Source organism: Haemaphysalis longicornis, unplaced genomic scaffold (assembly GCF_048455015.1).
Source record: "Haemaphysalis longicornis isolate Haplotype H1 unplaced genomic scaffold, Haemaphysalis longicornis Haplotype H1 scaffold_9, whole genome shotgun sequence".
NCBI lineage: Eukaryota > Metazoa > Arthropoda > Arachnida > Ixodida > Ixodidae > Haemaphysalis > Haemaphysalis longicornis.
In genome coordinates, this window is record NW_027526460.1 from 167703847 (window position 1) to 167719920 (window position 16074).

At 52.3% G+C, this 16074-nt stretch overlaps 1 protein-coding gene across 2 annotated transcripts in view; it reads left to right on the forward strand.

Annotated features, from left to right (window-relative positions):
- Positions 1-16074, forward strand: part of LOC144152323 (putative RNA-binding protein CG14230) — a 66558-nt gene that overhangs the window by 6722 nt on the left and 43762 nt on the right. The window contains exons 3-5 of one of the 2 annotated variants that reach the window (XM_077683585.1): positions 6869-6938; positions 7203-7292; positions 13630-13968. In XM_077683585.1, coding sequence (XP_077539711.1) covers positions 6869-6938; positions 7203-7292; positions 13630-13968 — 499 coding nt within the window. The remainder of the gene's footprint in view (positions 1-6868; positions 6939-7202; positions 7293-13629; positions 13969-16074) is intronic. The other variant, XM_077683586.1, reaches the window with a different exon arrangement.

Below are 16074 nucleotides of genomic sequence, written 5' to 3' on the forward strand. Positions count from 1 at the left end.
GTAAACAACGTAGCTGTACACAGGGGCACTTTCTTCCAGGCATTCGTGCACCTTGTGGAGCGAGCGCATAGCATGCATGTGCGGTATCGTGTTGCATACAGTGATCGCTAACTACTGCGAAGCTCTGAACTGATTTTCTTGTAGTTACAACGCACGTAAACAGTGAAACCTGTGTTTTGTGCCAGTGGTATGACTGGACTTCATTTGGCAGAATAACTGTCCAATTTTCAGAGAAGTCGAAGTGCAGTACAATGCTTGATCGCCGTTCGCATCTTTTCGCTTCGTTTATGGCAATGGCCTGGGTCCGCCTAATAGAGTCATGGGAAATCCACTTGGTGACCCATTTGCCTAGCTCCTTCACGAATGCAGCTGGCGGTAGACTCTTTTTTATCAGAGAACCAATTTCCCACACAGCGTATGTGACGTCTTCTTCGTCCGAAACGCCCAAAGCGGACATGGTAAGGTTGTCGGACATTGGGAATTGCCGGCACGCGCCCAAGAAACACTGCGTCGATGGTGAGGTGCAAAGACAAAGCTCCTTTAAGTTGCTCATTCTTCGGTCAACCCCTGTAACATTTTGCAGGGCCAAAGCAGACAGGTCGGCATTCGCACAATAAACGCAGACGCACACTTCATGCTGGGGTGAGTGCAAGACTTGGGCGGGAATGAACTGTGGGTGGGTGAACGGGTCACACTTTTTTTTTCAGAACAACATCCGCTAGGCTTCCCCTGCCACATCTATCAGGATAAGAGTGTGCGGGTAGTCGAGCAAGCAAACACGCGCACAAATCCACGTGCAAACACTTAGGCACAAACGAAAGCATCCACCCATGAAAAAAAAAAAAAAAACTTTTAAGGGGAGGAGTCAAAAGCAAACAAAAATATGGCAAGAGTAAAGCAAAGGGAAGCATACGTTGAGAGCCCATCAACCAGTGAGTTGAAGGACAGAAAAGGACGGGGCAGTAGCCTCCCCTTACTGCAATTTTCGTACGCAAGCGTATCAAAATCGCTAGTAATACCGTAATGTACGCTTCGCCTTTGTGATATGTGACTAAACAATAAATATACTGCAATAATATGACAACAGACCGGAATTTAATAATACGTCAAGAAGCCAGGTACCCGACCGCACCTGATTCTCATTCCAGTAAAATAGGTTCGCGTGCACGTGGCGTCTCCGAAAAGCCTCCTACGGCCTCGTAAGCCGTGGTGCAGGTGTTTGTTTCCTGGTTAGTTATTTTTAAGGTCGTTCTCTCATGTTTGCCTCAAAGAATGCGGTGGGATACCCTGTACTGACGCCAGCGCACCATGCACCACCAGCGGAAATGCGCCCGTCGTGGTGGGGAACTGATTAGGGTCTGAAGGTCAATCCATTCCCTCCCTTGTAACTGCCCGAGCGCCATCTGTTTCGGTTGCCTGCGCATCGGAGGAACCTTTGTTTTTTTTGTTTTGCATCCCGCAAAATACTGGCGCCGCAAAGGAGCGCTTTCGAGCTGGTATCGGCCAGAAAGTTAGCTCGTTAAAGAACAAATTAGGGAAACAGAGGCGGGCAAAAAAAACAAAAAAACAGAAGAATCTCCAGAATAGTTTTTTTCGTTTGGGAATACTGGAGAGAGATTGACCGTGCCGGCATGTGGCAGTGGAATATGAATTACCGCCCGTGTACACCCGCGCAACGTCCGGCAACAGCGGCCAGAACTTACCGCGGCGCGCCAAGACGCGTCGCGCGAGCCCCAAGTTCGGCCCCTTATAACTTTGTTCTCAACAAAATGATGCAACATGTTTTTCCACAGTTTTGTTGTCCAAGTAAAGGAGTCTTATTTTCGCAATTTTGAAGAAAATCGAGTATGGGGTTTTTTTTATATTGAGTTTTGAATTTGCGCAATTTCTGAAAAAGAGCCGAAGTTATTCAATTTTTTTTAGTACTTCTAAATTTTCTACAAACACCATCTTTTGTTTATGCGTTCAGATACGTATGGCCAATAAAATGGCCGACTTAAACGTTTTTCAGAAAAGAAGAAATGTAGATAGGGGGCGTCAAAAACACTAACAAATTATCGTCTGGGCCGATTTCACGATTTTTTTTTTTAATTTTTTGTTCACTGCAGGACGCTGATTTTGCGTTATACAGATTAGCATTCTGGTCTAGTTTATGGCCCAAAACATTTTATACACACCCCTTGTACTCCTTGACGTACACAGAGACGCAAACTTGGAAAAATCTGCAGTTGCCGAAACCACCGCTGCGCTCCGGGCACATTCAAACATTTTTTTCTCCCGAACTACGCACCTCAGGAGAAAACAAACTTGATTTTCGGGGGTTTCCATATTGCGCGCATATATAATAAAAAAACCAGAATGAACAAAAAATGGTCGTGTACACGCATGTTCGTTCTCTCGTGGAATCGCCCTGTTAGGCCCAGTGCCTGTAAACCAATTCCTGAGTGGGAAGGTATTTTTCCAGGGACAGTGTGTGCCACCTTGCGTCAAAATATGAAGCGCTGTAGGGGAACAGGGGGCCGAAGGGAGGGAGAACTTTTCTCCAACTACGTGCGCAAAGCACAGTAAAAACACGGACGACTTGTTTTATTACAGCTCCGCTGCAAAAGTGAACGTATCCAGGCCGCTCGCTGAGGTTCTCCCATCATCCTTTTACTTCCGCACAAATGAAGTCTGCATTTTTTTTCATGAATAATGCGAGTTGTCTCTTTCGTTACCGCGAGAAAATTGATTTTTAGGGGTCTAAGAAAACATTTTTGTTTCTGCTAATAAAATTGGTTAGGTACTAATTACAGGAACGCAAAATGCAGATTATTTAACGGCCTTTCCAATAACACCAGTTTTTAAAATGTTTTCCTATATCATAGTTGCGAGAAAAAATATCAAAATCAAAATTTCTGTCAAAATGTTGAAAAAAAAAAACGGTGAAAAAGGGGTTATAATAACAGACCACCGGTAGTAGAAAGAAATTAGAATATACATTTTCTAGGGAAACATTTCAAAAACACGCCCTAGAAAAAATGTTGACGTGCGTGGAACAGTTTTTCAGATTTAAAAAAAACACGTTAGCACACGCGGTGCTAGTGTCATGCAGTGAAGCCCAACCTTCAATTCAAAATTTGCAATTTCGGGTAGTGAAACAAAAGTGATTTTGAATCTGGAAAATAAGATTCTGATCTAACTCCAAACAGCTTTACTTGTTCGAGCAATGCCTATGAAGAGGAACTCCGAAAAAGGATCGTTCAAAATGAACGATTTTGAATAGGCGCGGTAACGAAAGAGTTATGCTCCCTGCACAGGGCACCTTGTGCATTCACGGGGATAGATTGGTGAAACCGCAGACCTCGAGCCCCCATACACGAGCTGTAACTAACCGTGCCGACATGTTCAAAAGTGCAGTGTAGAAGCCTCTTAACGGTGGCTCTCGGAGCCCTGGTGGTTCCCTGTCTGTGTACCAGGCAGGGAGCTCCGGGACTTCACTGGCCACCAGTAGTGAAGAAGTCAGTGAAGAAAGTAGCCTGGTCCACATCCTTGTACACTAGTGCATGGTATTTCTGATCGGCCCCCGAAAAGGGGCTGCATCGAAGTATTATTTCCACCCCTTCTGCTACCATTTTTCCTAAGCCACACTCTTGCTTTCTTGTGATTGCTTCAGTTGATGCAGCAATGCTTGTCGCCTCACTGTCCATATTCCTGGTATCAAAATTCCTGCAGAGCAGCATCACAGGCGGAAGTATCGGGCTAAAATTGTCGAAGTGAATACCCAGCAATGAGCCGTCAACCTCCCTGCCCAAACCCGCTTCCCTGGTCCAGACACCAGGGTCACAGCCCACTGAAGCCTGGGTGTGATCTCTGAGCCGGAAGACCTCAAAGAGCGGGGCCGTCAGGTGCATCGCAATTCAGAGAGGCCCACAGGAGGTTCCCGCAAGAGGGGCCTTCGATTGTTCGGCACCACCAGAATCCATTCGCGGTTCCCTCTGCCCGTACATCCCGAAGCCAAGGGCCAGCAATCGGCCATGGCACTAACTCCGGTCTCAGCCAAAGGCTCGCTACAAGACTGTCCGACTGAAAACCACGAGGCTCAACAATTTGTATGCAGCAATCGCCAGGGACGACCCCGTCCTGCATGTGCTTGTGATGTAAAAGGTTTTCGAGTGGAAAAGAGCATCCAAGTCACCGCGGACATGTCCTCTCTGCAGGCGCGAAGAGGTTTGTCTCTTTTCCGCTGTGGAGGTACCTCGATACAGCTTGCCAGGCCGCAGAGCAGTGCCTCGGTCGGTGAGACGGACCTAGCCCTGCCCCGCCCCCCACTGGGTTGCCTCCGGCAGCCGAGCAGTTGTGGTGGCAGCCAGCACTGTCAAGACCAGTGCTGCTGCTGCTTCCGTTTCTACTGCTCGGGCCCCCAGTGCAGCTGAGGGCACAGAGGAGATGGACACGGGGGGAGCTGCCACCACTCCCACCCTCGCTGCACCGCCTGTGCCAAAGAGCACCCGTCCGGGAGCCCGATCATCGGTGGCTCCCAGGACATTTGGCGACGGCACGGACGTCAGACCCTTCCCGCCTGCATTGCAGTGCAGAGAACGGGGTGGGATGTGCAAGTCGACAGACAAGACCAAGAAAAACAGCCCCAAAAGGCCATACATAAACATATACATTCCAGTAGCTCTGAATAATGGGAAGGAAGAACACTGTTGAAGTCGAGACAGTGACGGAATGCCGTCTGGCCGGGAGATTGTGAACAAAGCTGAAACGTCAAGAACGATTTTTTGACTGGTTGGCGTCTCGTGTGTTTGAGAAGAGAACAACATTGTTGAGCGAAACTGTAGAGGCCTCCTTGAAAATCTTGACGATGCGTATGAGGTATTGCATTCTGGTCAGCCCAGTGTTGTGTCTGCAAAAAACCAGTGTTAATGGTAACGAGACAAACTTGCTTAATGTTTGCCTACTTATTCAAAGTGCCCCTGCATAGAAGGCAGGAGGGGTGCTGGCAGCCTGCTGGGAGGCACGGGGACCCTGCACGGGTCCCCCAGCAGCTGGCGCTCGCCACTGGTGTTGGAACAGTGTGACCCTGGCCATGTCCGGGGGCACTGCGAGTGTGGCCAGCTGTGGCTGTGCCTGGGGAATGGCGCAAACCACAGAGTTGTTCACTGCATACCAGTGGGCGTGCTTTGGTGGAATAGAAATTTCCCAGGCTTGTTCCCAACTCACCCCAAGGCTTTATTTACCTTTGAATATACAGTTAAACCTCGATGTAACGAAGTCGGTAAAATTCGTAATTTACTTCGTTACATTGAAATTTCGCTACATAGAAATTCGCGGTTATAATGAAGTGTTCATCCCGTGAAGCGTTTCCTGAAAAAGAAAACGTGGCGCGCATACACGGCCGGCGCACTGTTTCTGTTTCTATCGGTGCTTAATCGTCTACGCGGGCATCAGTGTGATCCGCATGGAGCGTTTTCTTCCCGCAATAACGCGCCCCGCAAGCCACAGGCGCTCTGACGCAGCCGCGGAGACCACCCGCGCGATGCGGGTAGCTCCAGCGACCGATTCTAACCGCTCGCTGAAACGCAACTCGAGGGGCAAACGAGAGGGGTATGCGAGAAAAAAAGCGGATAACGCGTGCGAAATTTTCACTGTAAATCCTTCACTGTAATATCCTTCGCGGCGGCCTTATCGTCTAGCCAGCCAGCATCCCCGAGCGCTTCGAAGCTCCCGCCGTAGGGTGCGCGCCTCCCCATTGGCGAAACCATGGCGAAACTGGCCAGGCTCCTCCCACCGCTGCGTGCAGCGCGAGTCACTTCCCGCCGCCGGCACGCAATCGCGGACGCCGGTGTGAAAAAAAACGCGCGTGCAAGGCTCATAAAGATTCACAAATGCTTGCCGGGACGACGAAACCCAACAAGCATGAGCGAACTCGAACGAAGTGCAAAGCGGCGGCTTGCGGCGGCGGCGGCAACGCCAGTGGCGATTAGGCTTACCACCGCGGAGGATATTTGATGGGCGCTTTCGTAAGCGGCGCGTGTCATGTTTTACAATGAAAATTTCGCCCACGTTATCCGCTTTTTTTCTCGCACGCCCCTCTCATATGCCCCTCGAGTTGCGTTTCAGCGAGAGGTTAGAAGCAGTCGCTGGAGCTACCCGCATCGCGCGGGTGGTCTCCGTGGCTGCGTCAGCGCGCCTGTGGCTTGCGGGGCGCGTTTTGCGTTTTTGCAGGGAAAAAACGCTGCGTGCGGTTCACGTTGATGCCGATTAAGCCGTAGACGATTAGGCTCCGACAGAAACAGTGCGCCAGCCGTGTATGCACGCCACGCAGTTTGTAGGCAAGGGACTTAATCAAAGACTCCGTGGCTGGCTGCATCCGCGGCATTGGGCGACCCGTGTCGCTGTTCGCGTTTTATTGGGACCCCATTTCGGCGCTTGCGTCTCCCAAAATCTACTTCTACAACTTAAATATCGTGCCTCGTTCTCCATGAAACTTCGTTACATTGAAATTCCGGCAAACGGGACTTCGTTACACAGAGGGTGAAAATACATGGTGTGCATACACTTGAAGTTACAAAAAATTCATTGGTTCGTTACATCGAGGGTTTCGTTACATTGAAGTTCGTTACATCGAGGTTTAACTGTATTTGTTTTTTCAGCAGGGATTTTCTTCCCGCAGTTGCATGACTCGATAGTGTGGTTGCTGCGAGCGGCCGAAAGAAGGTGGACTCTCTGAAAGGGATAAAAGGAGGTGTGTTCCTGAAGGGGGGGCGATGTGCCTTGCAGTCGTTTGGGGACCGGCCTGGCTCAAGGGAGGGGGACCTTTGCTGTGCTAGACTTCCCTGCTGCCTTCCGGGGAGTGACGGGGGCCGCCTTTGTCTTGCAGGATCCAGCGGGAAGCAGCAGCCCTGCAGGGTGCCCGAGGAGGAGGAGACCAAGGGGGCCCGGCCGCCACCGTATCCTTCCTTGCCTTTTGCCCCGTTCATTCTGGCGCGCACTTTGCAGAAACGCCAAAGGAAAGCGTACCACACGTTTGTGGCCCTTGCCAAGGGTAAGGGAAACATCTCGGGAGGGGTTAGTGAGCCTGTCTGTCGTGGGAAAAGAAAGGCAAAGGTGGTGCTGGCCTAGAGAGGGGTGGTGGGCCCCTGTGGATCGACAAACAAGCCCAGTTTGCAGGAGTCGTCGAGGGTGGGCGGTTGGATCCTTGACCGAGATGCCAGCCGGCTGAGCCCAGCCCCAGCCAGGGTCCCCAGGAGAGGAGGAGCCACGCTTGGAAGAAGGAGCCGCCTCCTCCGCCGGGGGACAGCCAGGTGCGTGTGCCTGGAGGCTGGCGCCTGCTCCTCGCTGCACTCTGGCGAGCACTGGGGCAGAGAGCAGCTGGGGGGGCAGGGCTGTCCCTCTTTCAGGGGGCTCTTTTCGGAAGGGAAAAGGTTAAAGGTTTGGGAGTGTCGGTTCATAGTCACACAGAAAACAAGCGCTATTTAAAAAAACACAGGACGAGGCGTGGACGGGACAAGTGCTAAACTTTCAACAAAAAGTTCATTGCAGAACCAGCGCTTATAAACACGTCTGGCTAGCATGAAGAGAGGAGGAAGGAAGGGGAAACATCGAAACGGTGGGTGAAATAAAAAATACAGTGGCGTGCCGCCCACGACTAGAAATCCAGCTCAAGTTTTCATAAAGCTACAGGCGGCCTGCTGACGCATTGATCCCCAGACCTTGCAATCTCTGCCGCTTCCACAATTTCTCTTGTCAGGCCCGAGTGGTGAAAATACAAGTCGGTTGTTTGGTCGTACAGAGGATGACACGGGTTTCCCGAGACACATTTTTTACAATGGGCAGCCAGCTGGCCGTCGGCTGCAATGCTCCTGACCTTGTTCCTGTGCTCTTGTAGGCGAACGTTTAAGCATCTGCCGGTCTGGCCGATATTGGCCACGAGGCCCACCACTGGAGAGGCTGGCGCTGCGATCGTTTTGACGTCACTTGTAGGATCACCGTTCCTACCTTGCTCCACAGTTGGTTTGCAACGCATGACACTTCGCTTAGGACACGCGTTCTAAAAGTATTCTCGTGTTAATTTCCGTCATTTGAAGTTAACTCTCAGTGTGTCAAGCGCAGTTTGACTTCATGGGGATTTTTATAACCGTATCAACTGTGGTACATTCTCTGCAAACAACTTGATCGTGGTGGCGTTTGTATGCGACTGAAGCGTAAGCTGCAGCTCGTTTCCCAGATCAACAATGTAGACTACGATGATTGCCAAGCTAAGTTTCTAGATTTCCCTTGTTTGCAACAAATGTATAAAGCAAGAAATCATGAAGCGTTTACTGCTCACAAAAACGCTCCGCGCACACACCGCCGTGCCTGCCCGCGCGGCCAACGGAGCAGCTTGAACCGACGCAGGTCGCGGCAGCAACAACTTATCGCCGCTTTTTAAAATCACGCTTGTTGTGGAAACGTAATTCGACAGCGGTGAATGTGGATGTTAGAGTGGTGAAAAATTGTGCTAGGTAGTGTCATCAGCTGTGGTTTTCAAAGCGATGCTCAAATATCTGCCGTGATCTACGCCGACCGTCCCCGAAGGTCGGTCCCAGCACCGCCGGCCCGTTCACGCGCGGTGCGGCGAGCGGCCGAAGGATATGTGCCTGTGCGCAAGCATCGGCCGAGGCCGTGGCAGGTATCTTGATCATCGATCGATTAAACAGAAGGGATACAAAGTTACACATACAAGAAAGAGGGTTTCAGTAAAGTGAAAAGTTGTATTAGGGACTCTCATTCACAACTGTAGCGATAGCGGCGAAGAAATATCTGCCGCGACGTTAAGCCTAAAGTTCCCAGCATTCGATTACGTGCATCCGAAGCAGGCAGCGAGCGGTTCGAGAAGACCCTTTCGTCGCGCCCGCGCATGTTGCGTTTGGGTTCCCCTATCACTTTGAGGGGCCCCCAATGCTTGGTTCTCCTATTTTAAAACTCCCAATTACCATAATTCATTAACGACGTGTTTCGCCTCGTACACAGCCTCGCCTTCTGTGAGCAATCGTGAGTTTCATTGATGCTAGAGGAAAGCAGGCTCACTGTAAACAGAAAAGAGCCCACGTTACAATTATACATTCCCACGCCAAAGTCATAATAAAAACTAAACATAGCCGTGTCCAAACCCGCTCGAAGGCGTTGAAAACTCGCGTTCATGCCATTCATACATTGCGTACAAGTTGTCGCGAAAAGTAAACATATCAGCCGGGCAGAGTACAGGCTACGGCAGTGATCGTTAATCAAATCCGGGAATAACCATGAAAAACATTGAAAGGGTAATAGGCACTGCTTAAGCCAAATTGCGCATCAAGGCATCACTTTTCAGCATGCGTGGCGAAGCAATCCGATCACCGTTCTCACGTAGTCATTCATTTACCAGGCAAGGCGAGCAGTACGCGCGGTGAGATCACAAGTTAGCGACGCGCTTCCATCGCTGTTACAAGGTGTTTCCTTGCATACACAGTCTCTTACATGTCACGTCACAAGTATTTCATAATGAATTTACAGTGTACTTTTCTTGGCATCAGTTGCATCATCCTTGGCGTTAGCTGACTGCGTACAAGCTGTGGGGCGCGGCAGTGTCGCCGGGAAAAAGCGAGTCGCTGATTGCTCGCCCGGATTATTCGAGTTGCAGACAACTTTTTTGGGTAATTTGTATCAAATCCACAAGGAGCGCGCGGGGGGGGAAGGGGGGGGGGGGCGGTGGCCACAGACACACACACACACACACAAAAACACGCGGCCGCATACGCACAGGTAATGGCTTGTAGCAGACGACAACCCGACCTGCCGTCCAACAAGTGACGTCATTCGTAGGTGGCGCCACGGTATGTCCTCAGGGCCAATAGTGTCTGCCACACGACAGAGGAATTTCGTAGACAACGCTCTGTAGGCATTTCACAAAGGGGTCTCTGTGCTTGATAGCGCAGATCGGTTTCCGCGCAAGCGTGGGACAGCTCGACCTGCACAAAGCCAAAAGCTTGTTAGGCGCCGTGAACACGACCTTGACCCCTGAACGCTGGTGAAGTTTAGCGCTTGTCCCGTCCACGCCTCGTCCTGTGTTTTTTAAATAGCACCTGTTTTCTGTGTGGCTCTTTTTGGGGCGGGAAATTGGGCTGCCTGGTCGGTGGATGCTGCCTGCGCTGTTCCAGCACCACAGGAGGAGGGAATGCACGCTGGGCTGCCCCTGAGGGGCTTGGCTGGGCCCGTGTGCCTGCCGCCTCAACGGCACACACGCCAGGAGGAAGCGGAGGCATGTGTGAATTTGCACGTGCGAATGCCACTGCGTGATTCAGGGACCACACTGCTCTCCTGGACAATGCCACAGAGGGGGTGCTGGTGCAGGCGTCGCCCTCTTCGCCCATACGAAGCGCTCGGAAGGCTTCTTTCGCAGTGTGTGTGCAGAATGCGCAGGTTTTGCACAGACGAGGCCGCCCACGGGATCAGGGCATCTTTCCTCCTCTCGGGTCCTGTCCTGTGGCGCCGGTACAACGTAGTGGGCTCTTTCCCAAGGGCTGCCATTTCTGTGCCGCTTGTGGTGCCTTTGCTTGTGAGCCGTGCTCCTCACTTGGACGGGTGTGGCGCCCAGGTGGGGGCGGAGGGCAGGCCCTGGGCAGCCCCAGTGCGCGGGCCCGGCATGTCTCACGTGCCTGGCGCCCTGTTCCTGCAGGGGAACGGGGTTGCCCAGCATGGAGATGGGACGCACCTCGGCAATCATCTGGTGGCTCCCGTGTCCACTGCAAAGGGGGGCACGGGCTCTGCAAAATGCTGCTGCTGCTGCTGTGGCACTGCGGGGGGGAGGGGGGCTCTGTTTGGGGATAGAGATTTCTGGTGGAGAACTCCTGCTACTTGCCGGTCGGTTTTGCAAGTTTAGTTTGTTGCAGTCAGTCTTCATATAGTGTTGCCATTAGACGCGAGCGTTACGGCATAAAGTTGTATAAGGTGGTTAAGGGAGTTGTAGCTAGTGGTGGCTGCCACAGGAGTTTCCTGGGGAACTGCTGCGCTTTGTACAATGCTTTACCGGCAGAAATGGCCTGCGCACTCCTTGGGCTCGCTCCTTGCACGAGGCACCTCGGTGTGCCTCGACACTCTTGTTTCCAGCTGCTTTTGAGCAGTGTCACTGCAGCGCACAGCCTAGGCCACATTTTCTGAGCCTGTCCGAGGGAGCAGCCATAGTGGCAGGGCCTTGACGAGGTGAGTACTGCAACGGTGGGCCTGGCCTCCAAAGAGGACCGAGCGGGGAAGAAGCCTCCCTGGGCGGCAGGCCTGCTGGCAGAAGGGGCCTCCCAGCAGAGCCCCTCTTCTTCTGCCGTCCGCGGCAGCAGCCCTCCCTCCTGTGGCTGGCCGGGCGGCTGCTCTTCCCAGGGGGGCAAGTTCAGAGCACATGCAGTGCTGGAGTGGCATTGCTTGGCTCAGAAATGTCCAGCTGTGGGGCTTGTAGGCAACTACGCTTGTTTGGGCACATGCAAGTCATTCTGGTTGGAATACTCCTCTACTCCAACAACTTTTCAATGAGGTTCAAATGTTTCTGCCGGGCAGCAAAGCATTTATTGTGCAGCAACCGAGCCGGTTTTAATGCCCAAGTTGCTCTTAAAGACAAAATTTGAGCAAGGGATAGCAATAAGTACTGCACGTTGAAATGAGGGCTTTTACGCGAGGTGTATATCATTTTGGCCAAGCATCGAATTGGAGAGTTTTAGCAGTCCGTCTGTCCCGTCGTTTACATAGTTAGCATGTTGTCCGGGACCCGACTGCGCCTGCATGCGCAGGAAGGGAGAGGAGGCAAACCCCACCGTGACGAATGCGCGGGCATAGCGAGGGCTGGCCCGGGGAACTAATCCCCCAAGTGCCCAGGCGGGTCCCGGTCAACTCGTTACGCGGGTACAACATACGGACTGCTAATTTAGATTAAGTGGAGTTCTGCAGTGGGGAAAATGGGCCACATTTACTCAAATCCAGCGCACCCTCAACTTTCATGAGAGAAATGTAAAAAGCCCAGAGTTTCTCTTTGCTGGACTAGCCGTTTGTAAGTGCGAGAACTCGGTCTATCATCCTGCTGGGATGGCACTCATTGTCTTCCAGTCACAACGTGCTCTACGGGGTTGCCCCTTGAACCCAAAGTTGTGAGAACTTTCCACCTGCCAGGGGCTGCCATGGTCGCTCTTCCCCTGGCATTGGGGCAAAGGCGTGGCAACGCTCTCTTGAGCTTCGCAGCCACAGCTCTGTGTCTTGTCCCTGGGCACAAGCAGCGCTTGCAAGGCCCCGTGCACTGGCTGCGCATGGCCTGGCGGGTAACGTGCCCACCAGCCAGGGGTCTCGCATGCAGTGGGTGCCCTCCCTCTGCGATCTTACGGCGGGGCAGTCATGAGCTCGCCCCCCCTTGGCCTCTGTCGGCAGTTGTGTGGCGTGTCGCTCTACTACTGTGGCATCACCCAGCGATGCCATCCCAGGGGTGGTCCAGCCAGTAGGAGGCGGGCTGCGCAGAGCAGCAGCAGAGGAGGACGCGAGGGGGCTGGAGCGGACCCCAGTGATAAGCGGGATGCCCGACCACAAATACTGCCGGGCGGCAAATGCAAGGGGGCTACTATCCTGCTAAGCAGCTCCCCGGTGCGACGGTGCGGTTTCAGCAGGAGCCAGCCACTGCTTGTGTGCTGTGGGATGGTTTGCGGCTTCTGGGTACCTCGGTGCCCTTACTACAGTGTCTGGCGTCACACAGCATGAGCATGCGGCCACGTGTGACATCGGAAGGTGTCAACGAGGTGCGCGCGTGGTGCGCTGTCCACACGCAGTGGAGTGGCATGGATTGTTCGTTGTTGTTTGGGTGCAGCGGCTGGCCGTGCAATCTTTGACTCTTTGCTTCCGTGAACATGGAGTGTGGTAGCCTCACTGCTGTGCGATAACAGGCCTCTCGTGTTATTCTGAACAGCCCCTCAGAAGTGGACCAAAGGAGCTGCCTGAGCTGAGTTGCTGAGTTTCCACAAAACTGCAGAAAATTTTGAGACTGCCACAAAAAGGACAGGTGCAGTCCTGTCCGGTTATTCTGTTTTTCTGGCCATCTCAAAATTTTGTGCAGTTTCTCACTTCACGTTAAAGATGTGTCAACTCGCTCACCAACAAGCCCTTCTAAACTGGGAGTATCTGCTTGCAACTGTTCTGGTCTGGCAAATAAAAGAGACCAAATGATGCGTACCCAGCTTCTTCTGCTAGTGTGCGATTGCAACACGCAATGTGGTTTTGGAACGCATGTTCGGCGGAAAAGGTGCGCGTTTTTTTGCCCGGTAAATGTGGTAGATTGCTTGTGGCAGCGTAGTTCATTTCAGCAGTCTTTGCGTTTTTAATGAATAAGTAATTGATGCGGGCAACTTAATGAACATTTTAGCACATAAATCGAGCCAGGATGCGCAACATAATTGCAGAGTGTTTGTGGTACCGCAACGTCATGTGCACGTTCACCTTGTAATTTTTGCGTGTTGTTTGAAGATACTGTGTGGCGGTACACTTTGAATGGAGGAGATGTGCTCATTGAGGGGTGATGTCCTGGCCAGACAGTGCAAAGGCCTAAGTGGCGGGCCCAAGTGAGCGGGTCTGTCGGCAGCCCTTGTGGACTGGGTGCAGGGGCGGGAACCAGTGCAGCCACCCGGTGGCCCTCGCCTCCTTCCCCGCCAGGCGGCCCCCGTGGAGTTTGCCGAGGAGAAGGCGTTCCTGTTTGGCCAGGAGGAAGATGCGCGCCCGGTGTGCCGGGCGGACGTGGCCCTGCTGCGCCACGCCTGGGGCCAGCGGCTGGGCGCCCCTGACGGGCAGCAGGAGCAGCCGGAGGAGGAGCCCGCTGCCCCGGAGGACCCGGCCGAGCGCAAGCGGCGGCTGGCCAACGCCAAGCGGCTGGCCTCGCTCAAGCAGCGCGCCGCCCAGGGGCAGGCCCAGAGGCGCCTCCTCCGGGAAGGCCTGGCCGCCCTGGTGAGTGGGCTGCGAACCGGCCACCGCGTTGCTGGAGCAGGTGTTGTTCTTTTTGTTTCTGGGAGCGGGCAACGTGGAATAAGAATTGAAGTTGGGGGAAGCCCCTAGAACAGCTGCAGCGGTGCACGAGGGGCTCACCTGCCTTGGCTGGCCCCAGCATTCCACTGACAAGCACGCATTTCTCTGCTCCCCATACGAACAAACTTGTCGTGGTCGATCTGGCGGTGGGCAGCTATCGCGAATCGCTGGCCGAAACATTTATGGCGTGTCAAGCAGGTTAGACATTCATTGTCTTCTTATGCTTGTATACTTTACTTCGTCAAAACGTGGCACTATTTTGCAACACGAAAATTCCTCCCAGCACTATTTCACTGGACAAAGTTTCTGCTGGCACTGCATGAATGCAGAGGAAGAATGCAGAGCCACCCGGAGGAAGGATCTGCACGGGCCTCTACCTACTTAATCAGCTGCCCCTCAGCAGTGGTGCCCCTGGGCTCCTTTGGGAATTACGGAAGCGGCATCAGACTCTTCCGAGTCCCCAAAAAGTTGAATTTGGCTGACATTGTGGATGCGCAAAGTGCATCGAAGAGGCTGGAGCCAAAGCAGCAACGTGGTCTGCGGTCTGCTTTTACTCGTAGCAACATTTCCCGTTTTCGAACTCCTGCTGTTCCTGAAAGCGCTCTCACACTGTCTACACTGGCATTGCATGCCAATTAGTGCCATAAAACAATTCTGTGTATTGATCCTCTGCATTCATGAAGCGCCAGCAAAAATTTTCTCCCGTGAAATAGTGCCATGTTTTGACGAAGTACTGTAGAGCACACACAGAATAAAAAGACAATGAACGTTTAACCTGCTTAGGCAACACGCAATGAATGTTTCGACGAGCTATTCGCAATAGCTACCTACCGCCAGACCGACCTCGACAAATTTGCTCGTGTGGGGAGCAGAAGTCCAAGAGAACCCAAGATGGCGCAACGCAAGATGGCGGCCGCCTGAGCTGCGTAGTGAACGGTTTAAGTTCATTTTCGCCGATTCGCTCGGCCGAGTTTCTGTTCAATCTGTGGTATTCAACACGGACGTTATCGCGATGGGAATGCCTGAGACAACGAGCCAGATTACGCGAACTTGTGTGGCTCGAAATGTGGAGGTCATCGAACGCTTCGTGGTGTGCATGACTCTACTGTCGCCAGACCCCGGAGGGTGACGCGGTGTGCGCGCTTGTGATAGCGGTTCGTGAAGTGAACTTTTAGTTGGATTTGCGATGTTTACACACTTAGTTATTGCTGTGTTTTGACTGTGGGCTTGCTAGCCTTGAGAAAGAAGCGAACGACGCGTCGGCTGGCGCCTCGTAGGCGTTGTGAAATCTCCCCCCTTACCGGAGACTGGTAATTCTATGTAGTGCGCTTTGCAGCTGTTCCGCTCGCGAGACTGGCTGCCATTGTCGCGACCGTCCACCTCGCGGTCTTCAGGCCACGGTTTGCCTTGATATGCGTGCCGTACTCGTGAAGCTCGGCAGCAACATCAGGTGCCGTGAAATTGCTGTACTCGCGCGCCAACACGTCCCGACAGCGTCCCATAATGGCCGCCGCGAGAGCGGTCTGTCAGTGAGCGGAAGCGGTTTGGCCGGTTAGGCAAAAATCAGACAGACTGCTCTCAATGCAGGGTTCGCACAGGTCCTTGGAAACCTTGAAAACCCTTGAATTTGGCAGTGTCAATTTCAAGGCCTGGAAAGTTCTGGAATTTTTAAATCGTCCTTGAAAACCCTTGCCTGTTTTTTCACAAGAATTTAATGTGTTTGTCGTGGATTTTAGGTGTTAACAAATGCAAAGAAACATTGGAACAATCAAGTTTCGGTGTATTGCGTGAAATTACAAGTTTGGTAGATTTTTATTATTACAAGGCCCTTATTATTATTATTATTATTATTATTATTATTATTATTATTATTATTATTATTATTATTATTATTATTATTATTAGGAGCAGGCCCTTGTCAATCCAATCCATGTCACGATACAATCCAGTGAAAGCCAGCTTCTGTTCTCTATCTTGCATCTTCCATCAAGTCTGTGGACGCTCGCTCATTGCATGTTTGCTGTGCCT